The sequence below is a fragment of the Rhinolophus sinicus genome, chromosome 9 (assembly GCF_057876585.1).
Source record: "Rhinolophus sinicus isolate RSI-liver-muscle chromosome 9, RSI-T2T, whole genome shotgun sequence".
Classification (NCBI taxonomy): Eukaryota; Metazoa; Chordata; class Mammalia; order Chiroptera; family Rhinolophidae; genus Rhinolophus; species Rhinolophus sinicus.
The window spans coordinates 21,742,630-21,770,303 of NC_142509.1; the positions used below are offsets into that span (position 1 = coordinate 21,742,630).

Below are 27,674 nucleotides of genomic sequence, written 5' to 3' on the forward strand. Positions count from 1 at the left end.
TAAATTCTTACCTATAAATTTCAGTTATAGGTTTTTGATAAAGGGAATATTACAATAATACTGATACCTGGCCGTTTTAAGCTATTCATCGTTTTGGTTACAGAACTGCTTTAACAGTTTCCATTAGAACTGTTAGACTTTTAGCTAGAACTAGGTTAGATTTTATGTAGCATGTCCATTCTAAGAAACACGAAATCCAAGCAAAAGCAAAATAGTGAAAGGTGTTTCATCATCTTGCAACAACCTCTGTTAACGTTTCAGTCACTTTACATAGTGTGTCATCACCATAATCTCTTAACGAGTTTATAGCATGCAAATGACTCTTTTATGTATACTGCAATTGTAAATGAGTTTCATTAATAAAAAAACAAAAAACCTGCGCTCCATCCTTCAGGCTAAGTTCATGCTGACTGAAGCTCATGTTTCCGTCAACCATTTAACATTTTAGTCTAGATTCAGGTGAATCTCGCTGTTGCTCAACAATAATCTCAGTGTCTGGAGGAGGGGCCTGAGAGAACTGTGGGGTCTTTCCTGGCTCCTAAGTTTTAGGCGTTCTCTAGAAACACTGATGAATGAGCTGACCCGAGTTCTCCATCCCTTTTTCCAAGTGATTCCAGAGCCCAGGCAGAGGAATTCCAAGCACCAGCCAGATCTCGGGTAGACTGCCACCACCCACTGCTTCTACCTCCTGTTGTTAAAAACCCTCGGTGACTCACCATCCACATGTTGCAGCTAATGAAACAGAGGAAGAGAGGAGATAAACGACTCATCCAGACATAAAGGAAGAGCCAAGACTAAGGTTAACATCCAGACTTCGACAGACGAATCGCTAGTAAATTCTCCACATTACACTACCCTGCACCACTCTCCCCAATCTATCTAGAAACCAATGAATTGGTGGTTTACCAGTAACTAGTACAATCCTCAGCACTACAGTTAATCTTCTGTCGTTATCTTTTTCTTCTGTTATTGTCATTTCTGGAAATTTGGCCAGTGTGAAAATGGGCCATACAGAGGAGTAAGAGACCAGAAAGTCATCTAATCTCCTCAGGCTTTAGGCAGCACTGCATGGAACCCAAACCAATCTAGACTTCCAGAAAAGATCATTCTACCACCTTCTCTCAAGTTTGAATGTCACCTAATGTTTCCTAAGTCCATTTTCTTTTATTCTATGTTAACTGGAGATAACTATTTCCTTATTAAAAACACATTCAAATTGCATTTTAAGGGTAATTGGCAATATCAATAAGCGGCAAACATGGGCCTCAAGTAAGAGTTGGTAATAAAGAACTTGAAATGTTTGAGAAAATATGATTTATATTTAATAAAACTCCATCAGTGAGTGAAAATTGGTTTCATTATGAACATTTTCACTATCCTGTTTCTCCGAGGGTCTGCAGTTATCTTAGCAAACTTGCCTCTCGCTTTATAGAAACTTGTCTCCATTATGATTTAGTTCAGTGGCTTCTTTCTCCTACTATTACAGCTGGGGCGCCATTTCATTATGCTGGGAAGTGTCCGAACCTGCAATGTATTTAATAGCCTCCTCTTTAGGGAAGGCCCATTAGCAGACAGCACTGTGAATTAACATCTTAGTCCAGGAGAAAAGCTCTTTGGAGGCACAGTGAAACAGATCAATCTTGGTTGAGAAATGTGACCGGAGGACTTAACCACGTTCCTTGTGGTTTTACAATGACATGCATATTCTGGGACCCACAGATAGGCAGAGATAGTTGTCATTCTCAGTACTGCCCTGACCACACCAATTCCTTCACATAAAGAGATAGTTCTAAATGTTACAATTTCTTAGAAGAAAGCAGCGTGGCTGGTGTGCACATCACAGGCAAGAGAATGAAACTCTGCCCGCTAACAACTATGAAGAAAGGCTCCCAGCGATTTAAAGCACACCTGAAGGCTGCTGCACAAACCCATTCTATATTCACCTACGAAGGATTTTCTTTTCCTTCCTTGATCTTGTTAAACAGTAATAAAAAGGCTTTCTGTTGGAGTTTGAATATTTTCTTGATTATTTTCACATACGTTTCTCTGGAAGCAGATTAATCTGGGTTCAAAATTCTGGCTCTGCTATTTACTAGCTGTGTAAACCTGGGCAAGTAATTTAACTTCTCTGTATCTCAGGTATCTCATCTGATTGAGATGACAGCAGTTCCTGCCTCATTTGGTTGTGGAGAGGATCAAATGAATGAGCACATGTAGGTGCTTAGAAGAGTGGCTGGCCCAGACAGAGTGAGCATTATTGGGGTTGACTGAAACTATGATTAGCTCTGCTGAGTGGAGGTTCCACTGTTCTACGTACACGCGTCTGTCTAAAACACAAAAGCTGCAAAACTGACAAAGCAGAGGAGTGGGTGTATCGGCCTGGGGAGGAACACTGGCTACAGAGGGACACGAGGGAACTTCTGGGGGTGACAGAAATGCTCTATATCTTGATTGTGGTGACAGTTACCCTGGTGTAAGCTTAAAAATAAAAGAACCCACTCAAACAGTTCTTCCCGATTAACCCCTTTAATGTACTAGCCCATGCCCTAATCACTTTATATCTGGGTTAACACACAAGTCTCCTGGTTGGTTTTCTGTCTCTGAGCTCTTCTCTAATTCCTCCTTAGCGTGCTTATGATCTGCCCCATGTCGGGGGCCACTTCAGTAAACATGCCTAGGATAGTGTATGTGGTCCTTGGTTTTAAAAGAAACCAATGTGCAGATGCTAGTCAAGTAAGTCCTCACTTAACGTCATTGACAGTTTTTTGGTACTGCAGTGAAATGACAGGTAACGAACCAGTTTCACCAGAGGCTAACTGATATAAGCAAGAGTTAAGCTTCTCCAGCATCTCATCCACGTCATGATGAAATGACACTGAATGGAACGACGTTATTCGAGGACCTGCTGTATGTTTACCTATTTGTGCCTAAAATAGCTCTGGAAAGACACATGAGAAAGTGGTTGGGTTCGTTACCTACAGGGAGGGGACCTGGGTGGCTGGGGACAGGGTGGGAGGGATGTATTTCCCTATCGCCTTTTGTTCCTTTTGAATTTTAAATCATGTGAATGTATTATCTAATCAAAAATAAATAAATAAAGTGAAGGAGATAATAAGAACCCTGCCAAATTCATCTAATTCAATTCAACAAATATTTACTGGGCATCGACCACTTGCCAGGCATATAGCAGAGGGTTAGGGTGTCTATAGCCATGACTGCGTTTCATGAATGGGATCCTTCATAAACTGTGCCCCACAGGCCCTGTCTGCTTGTTTAGCTCTAAGGCTTGCTGACAGGAGACAAAGTGCCCTGGTTAATTACAATGGCCATAGCTGGCCGTTTTATTTAGGAAAAAAACAAGGTCAGGGTCAATTATGCTACAAAGCACCTCCTTCCACGTACTGGAAAGACATAAAAAGCTGTACAAAGGCAAGGGTGTCAGACAATACCTCATCACTAAAGGTATTAAGCCTTAACTTCCTATATGCCAGACGTCCTTCTCAGTGCTTTACTTCTATTAACTCATTTAGTTCTCACAATAACTCTGTGAAGAAGACACAGTTATGGCCCCCGTTTTACAGATGAGAAAACTGAAGTGCAGAGGGAGTGAATAACCCACCCAGAGTCACACCGCTTGCAAGCAGAATGACCAGGGTTTGAACCCAGGCGATGTCTCACTCCAGAATCCTCAGTTTTAACCACTCTATTGTCTTTTGGGAAAAGATTTATAAAATAATCCTTTTGCTCCAAAATATCTCTGTTGAAATTCTACCATTAGTAAGTGTCCTAGAATTTTACAGGTGGAAGACACTTCAGTATTCATTTGATTCAATTCTTGTCCAAAGGGACAACATCCTGGACGACTGGGTTTGAACACCTCTCGTGACAGGGAACTCATTACAGCTAGAAGCAGTCACCAGTTGACAGCTCAAATTTCTAACAGAAATTTGAGCATGCTGATCACCTTCCAACGTGCCAGGCACTTCGCTAGCGCATGGGGGAGAAATTCCTCAATACATTGAGCCCATATCTGCCACCCTCAACTTCTTCACTCTGGGTCTGTGTTCCGCTCTTTGGAACAACGCAGAGATTGTGTCTGTGGTTCCCTGCATTTCATGACAGCCCTGTATGCATTTGAAGACAGTTACAAAGTTCTCCTTAGACTTTCTTCTTCCCTGTTTATCCAATCTCTTCTGATATTTCATTCCCTAAGTGAGATTTATTTTTCTCGTTAACAAGCTTCTGTTTTAAAATGCAAACGTGGGAGGGCAGCACCTGAAGCTTAATCTGATGCTTCCCTTCCATCCAACTGCCTTGAGGGAAAAGGAATTTCAATTTGGGGAGAGGAGTGGGGAGAGTGCTCAGAACAGAGGCGATCGGAGCATGGATCCAGGGCTAGCCCGGGCTCGGAGAAGATGCTGCTGCAGGATCTGTGAGGAGGCAAAAAGCAGCACGGGGATCCCCAACTCTTGCGACTAAGGAAGAAGATGCACCAAGTTGAAAACACAGGAATAATGATGAACACCGGGAGCTGGGCAGGTTGTTTGAATCGCCTTGCTTAACCCTCACAACAGCATTACCAGGTAGGTACCATTATTATCCTGTGACAGATAAAATAAACTGAGGGACAGAGTTTCTAACTTGTCTAGAAAATGGCCAGCAGACTAAGTCTTGAAGCCAGCAGACTAAGTCTTTTAATTACCTTGCTAAAAGGAAGATGAAAACCTAACTTTGCCTGTTTACTCTAGAGCTGATCAGAAATTATCCAAATGGAATCTAGATGCTCCAGCCTTCCCCAGCCTTCAGGAGTCCCACAATACCCAAATAACAACCCCCTACCCACCCACCCCCGCAAAAAAAAAATCCACTCTTATTCCAGCTTTCCGTCGCTAAGTAGTTGAGTCTCCAAGTATGTTCCGTGCTCCACCAATCTGTGTTAGCTGTTTCTGGCTATCTCAATTAGCCTCCCTCTCCACCCCTGCCGTGGGGAAACCCTTGTACTGCTGAACCTCATGTCACAGTTAAGACCAGTCTAAAATGTTTAATGAGACTTTTTCCCAGAGTCCCCTACTGAGCAAATCTTACGGGCAACTTCCAGCCAGGCTGCAGGCATCAGTCTCCCTACAGCGCGCCCACAGTCAGCTCGCCATACTTGGGAGCCCACCACACCATACAAGAGGCAATCTCGACAACCTTGACATTCCCAGAAGGTAAAACCCTATTTGCAGGATGTCGTACCCCAAAGGGGAAGTGATATGAGCAGATTAGTACCTCAAGTCTCTGCATTTCTTGATGGGACCTTGGCCTTGGCCTTGCCCTTCCATCACCAAAGGGCCTCAGTGGTGCCCTCATCCTCTACGGAAACTGAAAACAATAGCAAGTCTCAGCCAGGGCCTCATTATACAAACACAAAATCGCACTTCAAATACTATTTTTTTAAAATGCGAACTCATTATTTCTAAAGAGGACACGTTTGGGATAAACAAAGCCCTTCGCTCATGTGTGTAGAATCTGGACTCATACAATGGGGGAGATCTTGCCTTAGCTCTCACCAGCAGAATGTGTAAGTCTCCTTGAATCGTCTGGGTCATCCTTCTGAATGATGGTGAGTATCATTGAGAGTCATTTTTACTATCAGAATCTGTGGCAATCTCTAAGGATTCAGTACTGCTGGGGTTGAAACCGTAAGTTGATCATTTTAAGACACAACGGAAACTGGCTCTAATGGTTAATGTTATTTTAAAAAGACATACACAACTTTGAACTTGTGTGAGTACAACTTTGTTACTGACAAAATGTTCAGCCTTATTTCCAGCCTCTTCCTGGCAGAGGTGAGCTGGAGAATGAAAGAACCCAGACACCAGAGGGACCTGCTAGAGGGGAAATGAAGGTGCGGTTTCGGTGCCTGGCTTCAAAGGCTGGCGGCAATCAAAAGCCTAACCCATCTCTTTCCAGCTAGACTAACTTTCTGTAAAGGCAGAAAAACCCCAAACAGCCAAAGTCAAATTTCCCCTGCATAATTTTTAATTTAACAATGTCCCAGTTTCCAAGTTATCATCATTTAATCTTTGTAATCACACTGATGAACCAAGCACAGTCAGGGTGAGGGAATGGCTAGTGTGGGACAGCTCTGGCTCCCCAGCTTGGGGTCTAAGTTTTCATTCTTTTCACTGAAGTTCCAGCTTCTTGATGAATTTGTGTTTACTCATTCCATTACTATTAAGGACAGAAATGAATAGACTAGAAAAACAATTTTTTCCTCTTAATCAATCATTCAGTAAATAGAACTGAATACCCTCCAATCTTGATAGCTGGTTGCATGTATGAGCTCTGCCATGTAAAATCAGCTGGTTCACATTTCCATGGTTCTTAGATCCTGCTGATTACAGATCTTCCCTGAGTGCCCAGCCAAGGGTATAGGCCCAGCAATTTCTCTCTGCTGCCTCACAAATACATTGCATCAGACATACACTTTCCACCTATTGGCATTAATAAAAGACTGTTTGTTGGGGTGGGGTGGGGGTGGGATTAATAGAAACAATAAAATAACTATAGAACATTTCTAGACAAATTCAGATTCTAGACTTTGACTTAAAGTCTAGAATCCACCTTAGGCTAAGTTTATGAAAATTGTAAATATAGATGGAGAGCTAAATTCCCCTTTTAAACAAAATGATTCCTTTTGAAATCCAGACCGACTAATTTCTCTGTATAACTCACTTGCTTTGAGTGTCAAAGACTCCTAGAGTCTTTGTAAAACTCCTTCGTGTTCAAACACTTGTAGAGGAGATACTCTCATTACCTCACAAGGCAGCCCATTTCAAAATTTTGACAACCTGTGGAATTAAAAAGTTTATTCCTTATACCGAGCCAAATTGACCTCCTATAGCTTTCAACAATTTGGTCTTAGATCTGCCCTCTGGAGAGACACAAAATAAACCTAATCCCTCTCGTAGACAGCTAATCTCGTTATATTATTCTCTTTAAAAAAAACTGTGGTGACTCAGGCTACAATTCTATCAAGGACATAATAAGCCCAATACCTTCCCCCTCCTTTGCCTTTTAGTGGCAGAGTCAACTTATGCGATATACTTAACATGCTGGGAGAAGAGAAAATGCCCTCCCTGGCAGGCCCTGGTGGACAGTCCAATACAAGACCCCAGTACGCAGGCTGCCTACAGGCAGTCAGAAATGGGCGAGAGTCCAGGTGCTGACTAGGCAGGTGCCCTCTGATTTCCCTCTCTTATAATAACACACAGCCTTCTGCCAGCTGAAGTGCATGTCTGGCCCCAGAGATTCTCCTATTAATCAAGGTCAGAGGTCCCAGTTCTTGATCTTTTGTGTACATTAGAATCCAGGGAGTTTTTCATAGGGTCCCAACCCCTTTAATTTTGAGCTAGTAGAAATGAAGCACACCCAGTAACCCATAGTTTAACAAGCACTCCAGGCGCTAATGTCCTTACTATACTTGGAAAAACATTGATCTAAGTGAAAAAGAAAAGATGAACCAAAAAATACCTTGCATTTTGGTTTATTTAACCAGAAAGCTTAACATTTAATTTATTGGTCCTATTCATTTAAATTATTAAATTTCATGTTATATAATTACTAAAAATAACACTTTAAGTCATTTATAATGCATTCGATACTAATCATTAAGTCTATCAAAATTCTTCCAGAATAAGGAAGGAACTAGTAATATCATCTGCAGGTTACAGACTTGAGGTGTAAATTGAAGTGCCTGTTGGGATGCATTCAACATGGGCTGTAAGAAGGGAGACAGGCTTCTGCATTGCAGCCTATTTCCAAGTCTTGGGTTGTCCAAAAGAACAGGGCTAGGGCCAGATATGAGGAACTTTCCAGGGAGAATCCAGTTTGGTCCAACACTTAGCTGATCAAGCTCGTGATTGAAGTGAACACAAAACATACCTGGATAAGCACCATCACACGCATCCTATGCCATTCTGTGGGAATTCTAATAAAGCTCTAGAGTGATTCCAATACACAGGTTACAACAAGTTAAAACATTTCACAGTAGTCTAAATACCTGGGGAGTTTAATTATGCAAAGAAAACCCTCTGTCCTTTGAGAACAACAGCTTACTTCTTTTCAAAATAGCTGCTGTGGTTCTTTTATAAATATGAAAGGTGTCTCATCTCTAACTTAGCCTTGAAGTAATGCTATCTCAAGGCAGCCCTCGTGACCCTATTTCCTTGTGGCAAAGTGAACCCATCTGCTACCCAGTCATTTAGCACTTAGTAAACGGACTCAAAACGTTGAGCAACAAATTTTGTAAAAGGTTTTGGTGATAGGAACTTAACTTTCCTTCTAAGACACTTCATGAATGTTTGCTGCAAAATAGAAGTATTTTAGAATAACTGGAGCAAAGGCATTTAACTTTCATTTTCTGTCAGGGGTGAAGACTTTTACTGGTTTGCCGACCTTCCTCTTCTTCTTGGAGCTCTCAGAACTTTGCTGACTGTATACTAAATTCATTCTTTGAATCTGTGAGAATCACGAGAGAGAGGCACAATTCAGCAGAGATTTTGACGTCTGCAACAAGGCATACACAAGACAGGCAGACAGAGCATTAATCCTTCGAGCTGCATAACGGATCCAAACCTGCTTTCCTGTGGGCTGGTTTGGCCCTGCACGGAGGCCCTGCTGCCAGTATCAGAGTCTGGTATTCCAAGTTTCAGGAGCTGAGGTCCCCTGGAGGCAACCAGTTTCACAGGGACAGTTTCTTGGCTCTCTTTAGTGAATTCAGCACATCCAACTCTTGAGGGAAGAGTTGTCAAGGTGTGGGGCCAACAAGGAGCAATTAAGGGTCAGGAGAGATCTAGGGCACCGATTACTTTAGTGGCAAATATAATCTAAGTCCCAATTTCAGTTGGCAGAAATGTACAGCCTTATCTTTTCTATCATAGGCTCCGATTAATGAATTGGGAGGGACCATGGCCCTTCTTTCTGCTTGAAGTGAAGTGTACGTTATTGATTAAAGGGAATTTGATTAGTAAGTCATTATAGATATATAATTCTCCATTGGGTTCAGCTTTGGTAAAGATTTTAGAACTTATTTATGCTTAACCGAGTGAACAACTAGATGCATTATAATTTGTCAGACAATTTCTAGTGCCTGAAATTCCAGGAAACACATAGAGGACATTTTATATTTTCTAGCCACTAGATGGGAGGAAAGGATTTTCCATGTCCTTTGTTCTTTCTTTGGTAGGAAAATAGAATAAGATAAATATTTTTAAGTAAGACTTTTCAGAATATCTGGCAGAGGTTGCAACATTACCCCTTTTCTTTTGTTATAGATGCAGGTTGCTCTTATTATTATTGATATGTTATTACAACAAAATAGTGGGACTATCAATAAAGTATTTAAGTACCATTTAGAATCAAAGATTGGGTCAGGTGGCTAATTTAATCACTCACTTTTAGTTTTAGAAAGCAGTTGAAATTCTGATCTCAGAGACCACTAATTCCCTTCAGCTTAAACTAAGACATCGCCCATATAGAACAAAAAACAAAACAAAACAAAACAAAACAAAACAAAAAAACAACTCTGAGAAAATGACTAGAGCTGCTCATCAAATAACTGGTTTGCTTAAATATGTAAAAGTTTGAAAGGGTCTGCTCTAAAAGAAGGAAATAGCAACATAAAAACCCAAAGAACCCAACTTCTTTACTATCTAGGAGATGAACTTGTTACAGTGTGGCTATTAGAAAAAGTACTTGGTAAAATTCAGCTTTTCTAGAAATGTTGCTTGGGCATTCTTTTCATTCAAATGAAATTATTCTCACTTCTATCAAATCTGGGTACACTGGGAAGAAAGGAAGATGGACATACAAATCCTCAAATGACAAGTTGACCTGATAGTTTAATAGTTTTGTTCTCTTTTTCTTCTTTGCTCAAAAGTAAACCAGAGTTTTATTATACATTTCAGAACGATAATTGTATTGCAGTGAGTTAATCCAAATATTTTAAATAATGTATACAATCTCCACAAAACCAGTGAGGCTTAGGAACTCTCAATGGTTTACAGAAAACTAGAGTGTTCAAAAGCAAGTATGTGATCAGTCAGGAGACACTTCCTAACATAAACGAATAATCTAAAATAACAACAAATTTATCTATACAAAGAAGGATTTTTCAGGTGTATTCCAATTGGCTGAGTTTGCATATTTGATGCCAAAGCCAACCAGGCAAGCAAAGGGCCAGCAATCAGGCAGGCTACACAGATTATTGGGACGATTTGAGCAACACTGGATGGTCATCAAATGATTTCTAATGCCCATCATGTTATATTTTAAATAGATAGCTTTTAAAGTGTTTCTTGTATACAGACTAACAAGAGGCCACTATGATCTACTTACCAATAGAGAGAGCCTCAGGAATAGAGTATCTACATATATGTCTGAAAAAGCCCTAGAGATACGCTTTCTGCTGTATGATATTTCCCTACTTTCTTCCCATTTTTGGTTTGGTAACATTCTCCTTTTGGGAAGCCAAAAAGCAGGTTTTGCCTTTAGCCCAACTGGATAGCTAGCTGACTTGGTAGCAGTATGTGAACATCACTGGAAGGATCCCTTCTCCTAAATGCCTCCATTTGTCATTTATTTCTTTATTCATTTAGTTTGACATTTGAATATTTGCTACTGTCTTTGGCTATCTTTTTGCTTTATTCTCTACATTTTCTCTGGGTGTAACTCCTGGGAATCAGTTCCCATTTATAAGTAAAGACCACCAGATTTATATATTCAGCCTGTATCTTCCTTTTGAATTCCAGATCCATGTGTGTAATCAACTGCCTACTAAAAGTCTCCACATGCACGTTCCAAAGAAAACTCAAACGCAATGTGTCCAAACTGGAATTGATCATCTACCTCTCTAAGCCGGCTCCCAATCTCTGTCCTCACTCTCTGTGATTCCCCTGCAAGTGTCCGAGTTAAAAACCTGGGAGTCACACATGGCCTCTCCATCATTCTCACCCTAACGTCTAACTAGTCACTAATTCCTGTTGATTCTATCCCCTTAATGTCTCTCAAATCCATCCATGTTTCTCTATTTCCCCCGCCTCTACTTTAGGCCAAGGCAGCAGCGTCTCTTCCAATTACTGGGACTGGAACTCCCACTATTACTGCTTTTCCAATATACTCTCCACTCCGGAGCCTAAGTTGTCTTGTATCAAATCTGGCCACATGGCTCTTCTGACTGAGTCACCATCTACCCATTGATGACTTTCCATTGTCCATAAAGTCTAGACTCTTCATGGCCCTGGCGACCTCTGCAGCCTCATCTTGCCCCAGACTTACCTGGCCACTTGTAACTCTCCGGATGGGCCCTGCTCTCTCCCCTCTAGATTTTGTCTTTCATGCCCACTACCATGCCCTGCTCCTCCCTTCGTCGCCAGGCCTGAGGTCAGCTCTGGAGTTTATCCTGCCCACTGGCCTTACCTTACACCCTTGGGGCTGTGTTCTGTTCTTACCCCTTCTGTAGCATTTACTGCATTGTCAGGCTTACTTACCAGTGTTCTCATCCAGAGTGTAAACTCCTGGAGGTTAGTGACACTGTATTCGTCATCTTTGTATTCCCAGTTCCTGGCATCTGCTAGGTACTCTTAAATTATTGGCTGAATGAATGAATGAATGCATTTGGAAGCTGACATGAAGCCAAGCACTATGCGGGGCACTATTACCACATCTCTGGTAATAGCACGAGGAATAAGACACAGTCGGACTTATTTCGCTCAGCATTACACTCTCAAGATCCACCCATGTTGTCACAAATGTTCCTATATCATCTTTTCTTATCGCCGAATAGTATTCCATTGTGTATATATACCACAACTTCTTTATCCATTCATCTATCGAAGGACATTTTGGTTGTTTCCATGTCTTGGCCACCATAAACAAAGCGAAATAAGTCAGACAGAAAAAGCAGAGAACCATGTGATTTCACTGATATGTGGTATATAAACCAAAAACAACAAAAGAACAAGACAAACAAATGAGAAACAGAAACTCATAGACACAGACAATAGTTTAGTGGTTACCAGAGGGTAAGGGGGGTGGGGGGTGGGGGGTGGGAGATGAAGGTAAGGGGGAATCAAATATATGGTGATGGAAGGAGAACTGACTCTGGGTGGTGAACACACAATGGGATTTATAGGTGATGTAATACAGAATTGTACACCTGAAAACTATGTAATTTTACTAACAATTGTCACCCCAATAAATTTAATAAAATAAAAAAAAACTTTAAAAAAAAAACTTTTAAAAAAAAAGAAGAAGACACAGTCATTTGCAAGGACTGAGTCTTATAAGGGAGAGACACGATTATAATATAATGCAGTATAATACAACAGACATTCACTCAATAGCCATAATAGACATTTATTCATTCAGCAATCATTTACTGAGTGTCAGTTCTGTGCATGGTACCGTTCTAGGTGCTTGAGACACATCGGTGACAAAAGAGATAAAAATCCCTGCCCTGTAGATTTTACAATCTGTCCATTTTGGGCTTAATAATTTCCAATGGCATCTCACTGCTTTTAGGACAAAGTCCAAAGTCCAGACTTTGGGTTTTCATACACCATTAGTGGCTCTTTGTATTTCTAAAGTGGGAGATGGGGTCACAGGTTGACTATAAGATCCTGATGAAAGATCCTGAGAAAAATGCTCACGCCTTCACTCACACCCTCATTCCCTCGAGCAGGCCATTTGAGGGGGTCCCGAGACCCCTTGAGTACCTCCCAGTTCCAGTCCCTGCACCACAAGGCCGGGCTGCACCCAGCAGTACCAGCCTCATCTCCTCCACTCTACTTCGCGCTCTCTACCCTCTCAGTTTTCTCATATCTTGCTTCTTTCTGATTTTGGACCTTGGTATATGATGTTTCTTCTGCCTAAAATGCTCTTTCCCTTCTCTAGTTAATTCTTATACTTTTTTCTGATCTCAAGTGAAAAATGACTTTCTCAAAGAAACTTTTCCTGTCCCCATTACAATTAAGGTAGGCCCCACAATTATATCCTCTTAAGTAGTCTTCCAAGAGATCAGGGACATGCCTGTCTTGGTCACAAATTGCACATAATAGGGGCTCAATAAATATTTTTCAATGAATGAATGAATGAAACTTCAAAGAGTACTCTGCCTGCAATGTAGAAAGGTAGTGGATGCAGGGGGATGAGTCATGCCATTGTAGTAGTCAGGTGACAACTTGGGTGGCAGTGCAGATGGAGAGAAGTCAACAGTGAGAAATATTTAGAAGGTAGAGTCAGAAGAATATGATGGTAAAGGAAAGGAAGGTAGGTCAATCACTGACCCCCAGTTTCTGGTTTAGCTAACTTTATAGATAGAGGTACTGTTCTCTCAAGTAGAAAACAATGGGAGTTTTGAATCTGCTGAGTTTGGCGTACCCGCGAAACCCCAAGTGAACATATTGACGAGGCAGCTGTATATGGAAGTCTGGAGCTCAGGAGAGAGGAATGAGTTGGAGATGTAAATTTGGGTGTCATCATCCTATGGAGGCTAATTAATGCTATGGGTGTGGACGAGTTTGCTTATTGAAGGATCAGAGCGTGAGAAGGGAAAGGGGCCAAGACATAGCCTTAGGGAACTCCAACATTTAGAGATTACGTGGAAGATGAGCCAACAAAAAAGATTGAGAAAGAGAAATAAGACTAGCAGATTGTCATATAAAGAAAGTCAAGGGAAGAGAGTTTTAAGAAGAGGGAGTGGAGAAAATAAAAGGGGTGACGGTAGTGAATAGTATCAGGTGTAAGGAAGATGAGGCCTGAATATGTCCACTTGATTTAGTCACATGGAGGTTACTAGATGCAATGGATTGGTGGGGGCAGAAGTCCCCTTGAAGTCAGTTGAAGAGTGCATAAAAATTGAGACCGCAAGTATATGAAGTTTTGTAAATAAAAGAAATTGAGACAGCTAGTATACAACGTTTTATAAAAGTCAAGAGGGAAGGACTACTCAGCCTGGGGAATTTAGAGAAGGCTTCTTAGCAGAAAGGGATATTGACTTGGGTCTTGAAGAATGAGTAGGAGTTCGTTCACCAGACTGGGGATGGTGGAGGGGGGCAGTGGGAGAGGTCATTCTAGATGGAAGATTCAGCATATTTAAAGATACTAAATCATGAAAAGACATGGAAGGTTAATGGGACAGTAAGAAATGTCCCTTTATTCTATTGGCTGTTAGGGTGAAGTGTTACGTATCTAACACACACTCCTATTAAAAGTGTAAATTCCCCTGGAACTATTATTCAATACGATGTTAGTGCAATTAACTTATCAAATGGTCTCCAAGTGGCAGCCTGCTAACAGCAGGGCCTCACAGGCTTTGGAAAGAAGTTAGGTAAGTTTTCACATTGAAAGAGCCTTCAGGCCACAGTGCTTACTTTGCATTAAGAGATGTGGGGAACCAAGGTGGGGTTTGGGGGCAGCCCCAGGCAACCAGGAAATATCATGAGTACTCTATGTGCCTGGGGTGAAAGTGCAGTGAATTTCGCTTACTTCAAACTTATGTGTCAGGTCAGATCTGGCAAAATGTTTTCTCTTTAGAAAACCACTTCCTTACCAGTATCGATTTATGGAATCAAGTATAGAATCTTTGGATTTGGAAGTTCCCAGGTCAAGGAATTTTATGGTTCAGAGAGGGTCTGTGCCCCTCTAAGTGAGTTGTGAAAGCAGGGATGTTAGTTTTGATTCCTTTCCCTTGACATTTACCTTTTTTTGCACAGTGAAAGGCAGATCGACAGCGATTATAAAATAAACGCTATTAGCATAAATGTAGCTCATGTTAACATTGTGATGAGTGAGCTGTAAGAAATGCTTCAAGAGAACACTGCCACTCCAGCGGGCTGTGAGCTCTCTGATTATGTTGGGAAGTGTCTCGTATTTTACTGGGGTTTATGAAGTTTGCCCATTGATTTCCATTCTTGATTTTCTGTAGTTTGTGAGCAGCGTTCTGGACCATGGCTATCTCTGTTTAGGAGGTAAGTATGTACCCTCCTCAGAGGCAAAGCCACATATTTCCACTAATCTTCAAAAGTCATTATATCAATTCTCCCTTCTTCCACATTTTCTAAGGCCTCAACTCATATGGCTTTAAAAGTTCTATAATTAATTCATTTATTCAACAAATGTTTTTGAGCACCTTCTGTGCCAGACATTGTGCTAATAAGCATTAAAGATACTAAACTGGTCAAGGCACATCCGTGTCCTCCAAGGGGGCCTGGTGGGGGAAACAAACTGGTTACAGATGAAGTGATAGAGTCATGCATAGGGTACAGCAGAGGTTCCAAAAAGATCTTATCAGCTCTTCCTGGGGAGGCCTGGCAAGGCTTCAAACAGGTGGTGAAGCTTGAACTAAGTAGTTCAAGATGAGCAGACGTTCACCAGGCAAATGCCATTAGGAACTGAGGTTTTAGAGAGAACATTCTAGACAAAAGGAGCACAGACAGAGGGATATAAAACAGAATACCTCTGGAGAATCGGGGAAAGTTTAGTTGCACTAACAGGAAGGGCATGGGGTGGTAGGCTAAGACACTGTCATTCCCTGAAGTTTGGACTTTGTACTGTCATGGAGCGCCGCCACCGCAGGGCTCTAAGAGCAGATTTGTTTTAGAAAGGCCCCTATGGCCGCACTGCGACTGGAGAGGAGTGAGACAAGAAGCAATGAGGCCGCTTCAGAAGAGAACTGATCTGAGCAAGAGCAAGAGCAGAGGTGAAGTTAGAGAGGGGAGGACTAATAAGGCAGAGGGCTCAGGAGAGAGAGAATGAACGCTGGAACTCAAACCCTAACATGACTTGATCATTACTGGAATGAGCACAGGGACAGCAAAGGAAAGAAAGGAGTAAAAAATGACAAAAATTACCCGCTTCTGGTAACGCCACTGACCAAGATGGGAATCAAAAGAAGCTAAGGATAGGGGTGATGGGAAGATGGTGGGGAGGACAGATGGAGAAATAATTGACGCTGTTTTAAGCTTATGAATTGGAGGTGAGACATCTAAATGAAGATGTCCGCAGGGCATTAGCTATGTGTCCTGGAGCTCCAGATGGAGGAACTTGCATTGAGAGCACATATATAATAGAAAGTGTATTCACTTTGGACGAGAGATGTGGTATTACTTGAGGTCTGGAGGGAAGGAGGTAAAAGTGGATATAAATATAGGTACATCTTTAAATACGGGGATACAAAGTTGAATGACTCATACTTATGACCTTAATTATTTCTGTGAAGTAGAGTTCAGGTCATTTGCTTACAAAGGGAGGGAATTTGTCTTGGGTGGCACTTACGTGGTAAAAGTATGGACAATGGGAAAGGGAGTTAATAATAGTCTTTTAAAATTAATGTTACTGCTGCTGAAGATCCAGATAGCTTTAAGATCCATCACCTTCAAATTAAAATACTTAAGTTTGACATATTAAAAATTTTGCTTTTCTTTTTACAAACATTTGAATGCTTACAATAGACCATATATTGTGCTAAGAACGTCACAAATGTTATATCATTTATTCCTCACAATAACTGTGTGAAGGCAGGGAGGGGGATTTATTCCTCTTTTTATAGATGTGGAAACTAAAGCTCAGAGAAGTGAAATGACTTTTCCAGTTCATTCATTTTAGTAAGTGGAAGCCGTGAACCCAGGTTTCCTGATTTCAAATTTAATGCTTCTTATAATTTGCTTCTTCAACTCAAAGCGGAAAACAAAAGTAGGAAACTGCAAGCAAAGCCACCCGAACTCCATGTAAGGTTCATAGGCATCTATGTGGGGTTGACCCTTTTGGGGCATAGCCCACTGGGACCTCAAACTAAACACAGCAAAAGCCGAGTTCATTGTTTTCCCTTTGTAACCAATTTTTCCTCATGAGTTTTCAATTTGTGTAAATCACCATTTCCCGATCATCAAAGGTCAAAAACATAGTCACCTTAGATTCCTCTCTCATCCCCTAATGCCCACACAGAGTTCTTGTAATGAGTAAATGGAATAGTACAGATAGAGTGCCTAGTACAGTATCACACATGAGAAAGTCATTCAGACTGATAGCTATTATCAATCCTACTGACTCAGGTATCCCCTGCTCCAGCCACACTGGATTGGTGTGGAAGCCTGGAAAATGGGGCAGACACTCGGGTGATGTGGCCACAAGCCATGGAATGCCAGCCGCCACCTGAAGCTGGAAGAGACAAAGAACAGAATCTCCCCTAGAGCCTCTAGAGGGAGTATGTCTCTGCCTACACCTTGATTTCGATCCAGAGACACTGATTTTGGATTTATGGCCTCTAGTGAGAGAAGAAATTTCTGGGGTTTTAAGCCACCAAATTTGTGGTAATTTGTTACAGCAGCCCTAGGAAACTAAGATAGTTACATTCCCCAAACACACTTCATTCCTTTCCCTCTTCTCTATTTCCTTCACGATGCAGAAAACAAAAACTTCTGTTATTTACTCATTTTAAATTTTAAATAATTCCTTCAAGGTCAATCTCTGAAAGTATTTTAATCCACAAAGCCTTTCCTGCTCCTTTAATCAGATAGAAGTTTTCTTTCTTGAGCAAATCCCCACAGCACATTTTTGTAATTGTGTTTTTCTGACAGCATAAATATTTTTAAACAATTTGTTCTTTACCTGAGACTGGGTTTTAAGTTCTTTAGGAATTCATTTGTGTTTAATATTATGGTGTTTAGACTCTCTCCAATGACAGGGTAGAGTGCCTCACACAGTGTCTTTCACACGGCAAAATTCTTTTGCCACTTACCTCTACTATCTACAAAAGTGTTCAATTACACAGTTATTCATATGCCCTAAAGCCGCACTATTATGGTAGCCATTAGCCACATGTGACCATTTAAATTAATAAAAATTAAATAAAATTTAAAATTTGGTGCCTCAGTTGCATTCGCCACATTTCAAGTGTTCAATAACCACATATTAAGCATCACAGCTGTACAACATACTCATCATCACAGGACAGAACTGCTCTACAGAGGTAATCTGGGTTTAATCCAAGTAAATAGAAAGTTTCCAGGGTACCATGGTGATAATAGGAAGATAGAAACTAGAAATACTTCTGTTCTCAAAATGCAAAGACTTATTACTGTAAAAATGTCTATTGTCCCAAGATTATTTTATCAAGTCAATGCAATTCCAATAAAAATTCTGCTATTATGTCTGTTGGAACTTATTAAGCTGATTCTAATAGTCACCTAGAAGAGAAAATGTATGGGGAAATCTTAAAAATACTGGGGGGCAAAAAAGAACTATGAGGGAAAAAGAGTTGCTCTATCAGATAGCAAATCATAATATAAAACTAGAGTAATTAAAGCACGATAGCAATCAGATAGATGTAGACAAATGGATCAGTGAAACAGAACAGCAATCTAAAACCAAACCTATGTATCTATGTTTTTAATTTATGATAAGAGTGGCATCCAAATTAGCAGGGAAAGGGCAGACAATTCAAACAGTACCAACACAATGGGAAAATGTCCTCACACTAGAAAAAAAAATCCTAGCTAGCTTAAGGAGCCAAATGTAAAAAGCAAAAATATAAACTTAGTAGAAGAAAATACATAAAAATTTGTTTATAACTTTAGCATTGGGAAGACCTTTTTAAGCAAGATATAAAATGATAAAACCATGGAAAGATGTCCCATGTTTCTAAATTGGAAGACTTACTATTTAAATGTCATTACTACCCAAAGCAATCTACAGATTTAATACAATCTCCGTCAAAATCCTAATGACATTTCTTTTTGCAGAAATAGAAAAATCCATTCTAAAATTCATACAGAATCTCAAGGGACCCTGAAATTCCAAAACAATCTTGAAAAAGAACAAAGTAGGAGGCCTCACACTTCCTGATTTCAAAACTTACTACAAAGCTATAGCAATCAAAACATGTGGCACTGGCATAAACACAGAGACACATAGACAAAGGAATAGAATAGAAAGCCCAGAAATAAACGCTCACTTATATTGTCAAATTATTTCAATAAGGGTTTCAAGAGCATTCAATGGGGAAAGGAAAGCCTTTTCAACAAATAGTGTTAGGAAAACTGGCTATCCACATTCAAAAGAATGAAGTTGTAGTCTTACATCACATACAAAAGTTAACTCAAAATGGATCAAAGACTTAAACATAAGAGCTAAAACTATAAAACTCAAAGAAGAAAACGTAGGAGGAAGCTTCATGACATTGGATTTGCCAAGAATTTCATGAATATGACACTAAAAACACAGGCAACAAAAGAAAAAAATAGATAAATTGGACTTCATCAAAATTAAAAACTTTTGTGCATCAAAGGACACTACGAAAAGAATGAATAGATAATCCATGGAATAAGAGAAAATATTTGCGACTCATACATCCAATAAGAGATTGATATCCATAATATATAAAGAACTCCTACAATTTAAAAACAACAAAACAACCTGATTAAAAACTGGGCAAAGGACTTGAATAGACATTTCTCCAAAGAAGATATACAAATGGCCACAAAGCAAATGAAAAGATTCTCAACGTCACTAATCATTAGGGAAATTCAAATCAAAACCACAGTGAGATATCACTTCACATCTATGAGGATGGCTATTATTAAAGAAAAAAAAGAAGTGTCAAGGATGATGTGGAGAAAGCGGAACTCTTGTGCATTGCTGAGAGGAGTCTAAGACGGTGCAGCTGCCATGAAAAACAGTATGGCAGTTCCTCATGAAATTAAAAATGTAATTAAAAATAAATTAAAAATATAATCTGATCCAGCAATTCCACTTCAAGGTATATAAACCCCAAAGAACTGAAAGCAGGAACTTGAACAGGTATTTTTACACCCATGTTAACAGCAACATAATTCACAGTGGCCAAAAGGTAGAAGCAACCCAAATGTCCATGGATGGATGAATGGATAAACAAAAATGTAGTGTATATGTACAATGGAATATTATTTAGTCTTAAAAAGGAAGGGAATTCTGACACATGTTACAACATGGATGAACCTTGAGGACATTATGCTAAATGAAATAAGCCAAGCACAAAAGGACTGCTATTGGATGATTTCACTTATATGAGGTGCCTGGAGTAGTTAAATTCATTGAGACATAAAGTAGAATGGTAGTTGCCAGGGGCAAGGGAGAGAGATGGGGAGTTGGTGTTTAATAGGTATGGAGTTTCAGTTTGGGAAGATGAAAACAGTTCTGGAGATGGGTGGTGGTGACGATTGCACAACAATGTGAATTTACTTAATGCCACTGAACTGTACACTTAAAAATAGTTAAAATGATTTATTTGATGTTATGTATATTTTACCACAATAACACAAGTAAAAATAAAAAGTGGCACACCATAAAAAAGATGAAACTATAAAGGAAAACATATTGCCTGTGTCTTATATAATAATTTTTGCTTCAAAAGACAAATTAGAGCTGATTGTCTGGCTAGGTCTTATTTTTGGGGAAACATGGTATATATATACATATATATACACGCGTGCACACACACACACACACACAGTGCTGTAGACTAGAAAGAGAATGTAAGACACAATTACAAGCCACATAATTTTAAATTTTCTTAAAGATGTATTTTAAAAAGTGAAAGAAACAGATGAAATTAAATTTTATTTTTTTATTTAATCCAATATATTGAAAATATCATTTCAATATGTAATCAATATAAACATTTTTGATAGTTTACATTCTCTTTTTTCATACCATGTCTTCACAATCCAGTGTATATTTTTACACCTATAGCGTGTCTCAACTCAAATTAGCCACATTTCAAGTTCCTAATAGTCATTATGTCGCTAATGGCTACCACATTGGACAGCACATCCTGTGTGTGTGTGTGTGTGTGTGTGTGTGTGTGTGTGTGTCTGTGTTTTAAATACAAAGTCAAAGGAATGAAATATTCTTGTTGATAGTTTTTGAATTATCTCTGAGAATGTATCCACGTATAGCTTGTATAATTAAAGTTTAAATTAAAAATATGAACTTCCACATTAACTTGTTTATTAATTCTATTAAAATTATGTCTTTTATTACTTGATATGTTTATAATCAACATGCTTACTATGAGATTTCATTGTTTTCCTTTATGTCAATGTGCTGAAAGCTTTATTATGAAACTATTTCTATTTGTAAACTGGAAAGGTAATAAAAGAACATAAAAACAAAACCTTAAAGTTTATTTGGCTTAATCTTTCACAATTATAAAATATTCTAAAATATTATTAGATACTTTTCAATAGAAAAATGTCAGTGACTTTCCTAGTTTCAAGAATAATTAACTACTAATTCTGTGGTAGCAAAAGGCAAACACATAAAATACATAAAAACACACTCAAGCACATACTTGAAGTAATTATAAAAATGAAAACGTTGTTTCTTGGTCTGTGGCATGTAGGAGAAAACCTACAGGCAATGACATGATAGTGTTATTAGATGTACAAACTTGACATAGGTTTGCTGATTCTTCATAAAAGAGATGAACAGATAATAGATACAGAATTGGAAATGTGATATCCTTTTTCTCATAGACTTGCTACGTATGTAGGTCATTTGCTTGAACCTTAGTCTCTATAAAGTACTTTAGCAGGTGTTGAGAGGAACATAGTACAACTGTAAGTACAGAAATGACTGTAGAAATAGGTTCCACAAGATACACAGAACAAGACCACTTTGGCGTCAAGACTGTCTGAGATGGAAGATCGCTATTGGTGTGATATCCAAACCTCGGATTGTAACTACTACTCTCACTGGCAGGAAGGAGACGGTGAAGTAGATGACACAGGAATTCTGGCATCCCCTGAACAGTTCTTCCATACAAGGTGGAAGCAGAGTGGCAAAGATACATGCATTAAGAAGTCAAATTTTCACTTTAAATTCACCCTAAGTTCACTTGAAGAGAAAAAGACAAGGAAAACAACAACAACAACAACAAACCCTAACGAGAAGTAATGGGTGTGTAGAGTGAGGATAAGTTTTATATGAGGGGCAGACACTTAAACTTAATTTTTATTTTACTTTTCCAGCAAACAGTAAAACATTTTCAAAGTTTCTAAAACAAAATGAAAATAATCATGCCTCTTTTCTGATCTACTTTTATTTTTAACTTATTTGAATGCCTATAATTAAGAGAATTTTCTATGGCATTAATTTAGTTCATGCTTAGTTATATAATTGCCTGCTCCCATTTTTTTTGGTTTTATTTATCTATTTCAATAACTAATACAATTACATAGTATGAAATTCAAAAGGTACAAGGTACAGTGAGACTCTCCCTGCCATCCCAGAGCTACTCAGTGCCCCCCTTAGAAAGCAACCACTGTTAACAGTTTCTTAAACATCCTTCCAGAAACTGTCTGTTCTATTTCCATTTTGAAATCAACTGCTATAAAATTCACAATATCATTCTCTTCGAATTGTTTTACTCAAGCTCGAGCAGGCCTATCCACAGTAAGAGTAAATGAGGAGGAGGAGGGTTGTCACCAAGGAACAGACCCATCCGCAGGGCCACTCCTGGTCTCATATTTTCTGGAGGTGAGCTTTCTTCCCAGTGCCACCAGTTATCGTCCCCATCTAGAGACCACACGTTTTCCTCTGGACTATAGGAAATATTAATAAAAGAGAATCAAAGAGTGGAAGGGTAAAAGAGGTGGGTCAGGAAAGCAGAGGTTTAAGGTACTGTGCTTTGGTGGTGATGGGAGCAGCAGGATGGCATGGCAGCAGAATGTTTCAAGGTAGTAAGGAACACAGATGTGTAAACAACGAACTCTAACCAACACCTAACACAGGTAAGATGAAGTAAGGGCTTAATAAAGGTACAAGCCGTGTGCTGTCAGAATGTAGAGGGAGAAAGAGAATGGGGGGAGGGACTTCATAAGGAAGCCCAGGGCTGGTTGAGCATGTCTGGTGAGCTTCTTCTCACACTACACTCGTTTTCTCTGACTCAGGAAAACCTACAGCTGGGAGAATGCCAGATCAGTGTGCCTACGGTGTCAGTGGGGAAGTCTTTTGAAACAAATATAGAAAGGAAAAACTAAGAACTTTTGCACACATACACACAGAAAAACATAAGGAATAATAATAAAAGTCCTACTGCAGTCACAACTAGTCTTCAGTCGTGAATCGGAGAAAAAAATGTGAGCATTTTCAAAAGCTTTGCTCATTATAATCAGGGCTGCCAAGCATGGCTCACCTCCAGGGGGCGCCATTCACATTGTTGTCTATGTTTCAGGTATCCCTGGAATTGTGCAGTGTCCAGTCAATACTGCATGGAAACCCTGGAGTAAACATCAGTTTTTGGACTACCACTTTCTAAGTTTCCCCATCATTAAATTTTTACTTGGGATACAGGGTATTCTTTTTGGCTAATATTGCCTATGACAAGAAAAAACAAACATTTAGAATGTTATGAATGTATTTTCTTAAAAACCCAAGGTTGTTGAGTATAAACTGCAGTGTAGCTATGCTACAGAATTTGGCTAAATTATATACCTAAAGTATGACATACTGTACATATTTTCCAACCTATAAAGATTTTCCATGATGGGGTAGGGCTGCTCAGTTTCAAATTAAACACTATTTATTTAGAAATGCAGGGCTATTTCAAATCAGACTGGGCCAGAGAGCAGAATAAAATAGTATTATTATTGCAGGGCATCTGGCAGGTCTTACTCTGAGGCTTTTAGAATTTAATGGTTAAAAGTTGAAAGTTTCTCCTTGTCTTAGAAGAAGAGTTTTTCTGATTTTCCCCCAGTATCTCTCTTTTCACTGCTGTTATCTAACTCAGGAATGCACAGACATCACCAATTTGGAAAACAGCAAGACAGTTGGTCATATAAAGAATAAAAAAATGAGATGTGAAACTGATTTTTCTGGGTGTTTAAAATTATGCTACTGAATTCGTAATTCCTGGTTCTTTATTAGGAAATGTCTGTCTCACCAGTGAAATCAAGAAATATTTGTCATCATTAGTTATGGCTGTATTTTGTTCTCCTCTGCACTTTTCATTAATTGTTGAGTCTGCAGGAACCAATCTTTTAAAAAATTTTTTTACTTTGTGGATATTGAGCTAATTCCTGGTGGTTTTTAGAATTGACCCACATTTTCCCTTTTTGTGGAAATATTTACACTGGGGATTTCCACTAAGGGAATTAGAGTTAATTGAGCTTTTTTTTTTTTTTGGATTATAGCAGCTGAGGCCATATATCTATTAATGCCTTCTTTTTTCTTGCCCTACTCAAAGAAAGTGTTTCCACACATGAGACTTAATCTAACAGGTTCTCATGGAATATTACATATGTAAAATAAGATCATGTATTTGAAAATGTTTGGCACAATATGTGGTACATGTTAATCACTCAATACAAATTAAATATGTGGTTGCTATAAATGAAATGTGCCCTGAGCTGACATGGGGATTAAAAAAAAAATCTAATCTTGGGATATGAGAAGTATAAGGGATCTCAGAGTGATAAGTGACATTACATATTCAATAACAACAGTCTTTTACTTCAAATTTTAGCCATAAATTTCTAGTGTCCCTGTAAATGCAATAGTGGCAGATGAACTACATTGCTTGAAAATGTTTACCTTAAAATAAAGACGAAAAAGAGGAGCATGGAACTTAGAGACACTGAAAATTGAACTGCATACAAACTGAGACATCCTCTCCAATCCCACCCAAGAAGCAATGAATAAGCTTGAAAAATTATTCATCTGGTTTTTTTCATGGTATAGTGCAAAGACTGAGGACCGGGGGCTGGGTTCCATCACTGACTTGCAAGTTTCCATCACAGTAAAAAAAAAAGGGAGGGGGATAATATTTGCCGTGTACCAAACAGCGATGCTTTGAGGATTAATGACATAATGTCTGTAAAGAGGTTGGAGCTCCTTGGAAAAAAGACACTACATAAATATAAAGTAGTATTAATATTTAGGCTTAGTCCACAATGTGAGACCTGCTTTCTTTGGCTCATGAGATCATCAGCAGTTTTGTGAAGTGTGCTCAAACACCCACAGAGGGGCCTTGTTAGCTTCCTTGAAAGCGTACTGTAAAGCTAATCTGACCCACCTGGTCGAAGCAGTCATGGAGGCTAGGGTCCCTTTTCATGGTCACCAAGAGGGTAGCGATGGCGAGTGTTCGACTCTGAGGCATGGCCAAGAGAACACTTCAATAGACTTTAAGGCTTCCCTGGAATGCAGTGGGAGTTTGGGAATGTTTTGCCTTAGAATTAAACAAAAGTCCAGTCATATCATACCTTGATTGAGAAGGTTAAATTTACCTTTCTCAGACAAAGAAAATCTGAAGTAAGCATAGGAATGAGACATGTCTCCAGGGGCTGTAATCTCTTTGATGGCAATATCCTGACACCCCATCAGAGCTTCACATCTGTGAAACGGTTATCAAGGGCAATCTTGCAGAGGCATGAGTTCTAAAGTTTCAAAGGACGATTAATTCAATGTAGACATTGCCTTGCAAAGTCTTGTGGTAACGACAGTATGTGGTTGTGACAAAATATTTGCATTTCTCAGTTTTAAAAGATAAAATTAATTTTGATCCAAGGGCCTCAGACATCAGAAACCACCATCTTCAAAGTGTAAGATTCACAAACGTATCATAATCATTAGCACTTAACAATGATTCTGAGGCTATCTATAATACCAAAATATTTGAACAAAAAAGATGGAAAAATGTGAAGGAATCTTTTTTTTATCTGGAAGTTTTGTTTCTACATTGATCTAGGCTGAGTGTTCTTTCAGAAATGATTTGACTTCTTGTCCACTGATGGTATGGGAGACTATGGTACGGCAGACTGGTAGGTATTGATAACACGTATATGCTTTTTAGAGGAAAGGGAACAGAGATGTTATAACCTTCTCGACTTGTAGTCAAATCCACACTGACTAGAAAGCTTTTTCTAAATAAAATATCCACCTTAGTTCTTCTTCCTCTTCCCATCCCTTGATGAACAGCTTAGTCCTAATGACAGTGTTAGGTGTGGTGGAGCAAGATGGGCTTCCACCTGGAGGGGTGTCAGCCTGAGCAGTGTGAGGAGGGCATCCAGGTGGAGGACAGGCCGACATGAGGAGTCAGAAGCTGAATGAAGCGAGGAGGGCCTCACGAGTATTGATTCACAGTGGGTTGTCAGAGCCCAATCAGGGTGAGAAGGACACTGCATCTACATGGGGAAAAGGTCAAGGGCAGAAGCCCTAGTGGGGGAGATGGGTATCTACATGTGTGTGGGGAAGGTGGCAAGGCTGAGGGTCTGGTTACATTTGAGGGGACTGATAAAATAGGTCAATATGTTAAAAAGTAAAATGGGAGCCAGATTTCTCACTGGTGGAGAAAGGGATTACAAATACGGACAGTGAGAAAAGTTGAATAATTTCTACAGTATTGTATCAGAATACTGGTCGGTATAAGTGTGAACTTGTGGACTCTACATAAAGACATAAGTATAGTGTATGTGTGTGTGTGTGTGTGTTCATACATATGTTCTCTAGCTCTGTCCACTGAGACAGCCCACACCTTTGCTACTAAAAGGAAACACATTTCTCTCAGGGGTCCTGGGAGAAATGATTGACTCCAGGATTGGGAAAGAGAAGGCACAAGATGAGCCTGGAATAGCTTGTTGTATCAGAATGTAGGTAAGTGGACATGTCAAAAAACAGAGCTTGAAGGGCTCCCACTGGCAATATCTGAGACAGTGAGAGAATCAAAATAAATAATGACAGTAATGGATAAACTAAGCACCCAGAGTCTATACTGATATAAATAAAGAATGAATAAGTGGGAAGTTTAATAGGAACAGGATAATTTACATAGTTTCAAAGTACTTCCCTACAAACTACTTATTCATTACAAAGGGGAAGAGAGAACTTTGACAGTAAGGAAGCCTGGCAGAAACCACCTTAATCAAGTGACTAAAACAAACATCATCCATAATGGACAGATCAAAATCATGTGTCACTTGACAGGAAGCAAAGAGCATGAGTATTCGGCACCACCTTTATGGTATCCTTGAAAAAGATACATACCCTGAATCTAATCATGAGGAAACATGAGACAAACCCAAATTTAAAGAGCTTCTACAAAATAGTTGGCCCATTCTGTAAAAACATGTCAAGGTCATAAAAATAGAGGAAACACAGAGGAACTGTTCCAAACTAAAGGAGGCTAAAGAAATTTAACAACTAAATGCAACATGTGATCTAACCTGGATCCTTTTGCTATAATGGACATAATTGAGCCATCTGGAAAAACTTGAATGGAGTCTGAGAGTTAGATGATAGTAATGTATCAAAATTAATTTCCTGATTTTCGTGGCTGGATTATGATTATGTAGGAGAATGTCCCTGCTTCTAGGAGTTGCATACTGCAGTATTCAGGAGTGATGAAGCAACTGGTTCCGAAAAAACATTACTTGTGTGGTACCTGCAGCTTTTCTGTAAGTTAGAGATTGTTTCAAAATAAAAATAAATTTATACAAAAATATTAATGTTAGAAAGATTGTATGTTTTGTGTTTTCCCCCTGTGAATATAATATACATTTTACAGACAAATATTGTGGAAATTAAAGACATTTATTCTGTTCAAATCTATCTAGTGATTATTTTGAAATGTGTCCATGTTAGTGAGGTGTCAAGAA

At 39.3% G+C, this 27,674-nt stretch overlaps 1 protein-coding gene across 6 annotated transcripts in view; it reads right to left on the reverse strand.

Moving 5' to 3' along the window:
* Window positions 1-7,515: 7,515 nt before the first annotated feature.
* HORMAD2 (HORMA domain containing 2) overlaps window positions 7,516-27,674 on the reverse strand; it is a 70,269-nt gene continuing 50,110 nt past the window's right edge. For 3 of the 6 annotated variants that reach the window (XM_019743038.3, XM_019743037.3, XM_019743040.3), the window contains exon 11: window positions 7,516-8,505. In XM_019743038.3, the coding sequence (XP_019598597.3) occupies window positions 8,401-8,505 (105 nt within the window). In that variant the 3' untranslated portion in view covers window positions 7,516-8,400. The remainder of the gene's footprint in view (window positions 8,506-27,674) is intronic. The other 3 variants (XM_074321308.2, XM_074321307.2, XM_019743042.3) reach the window with 2 other exon arrangements.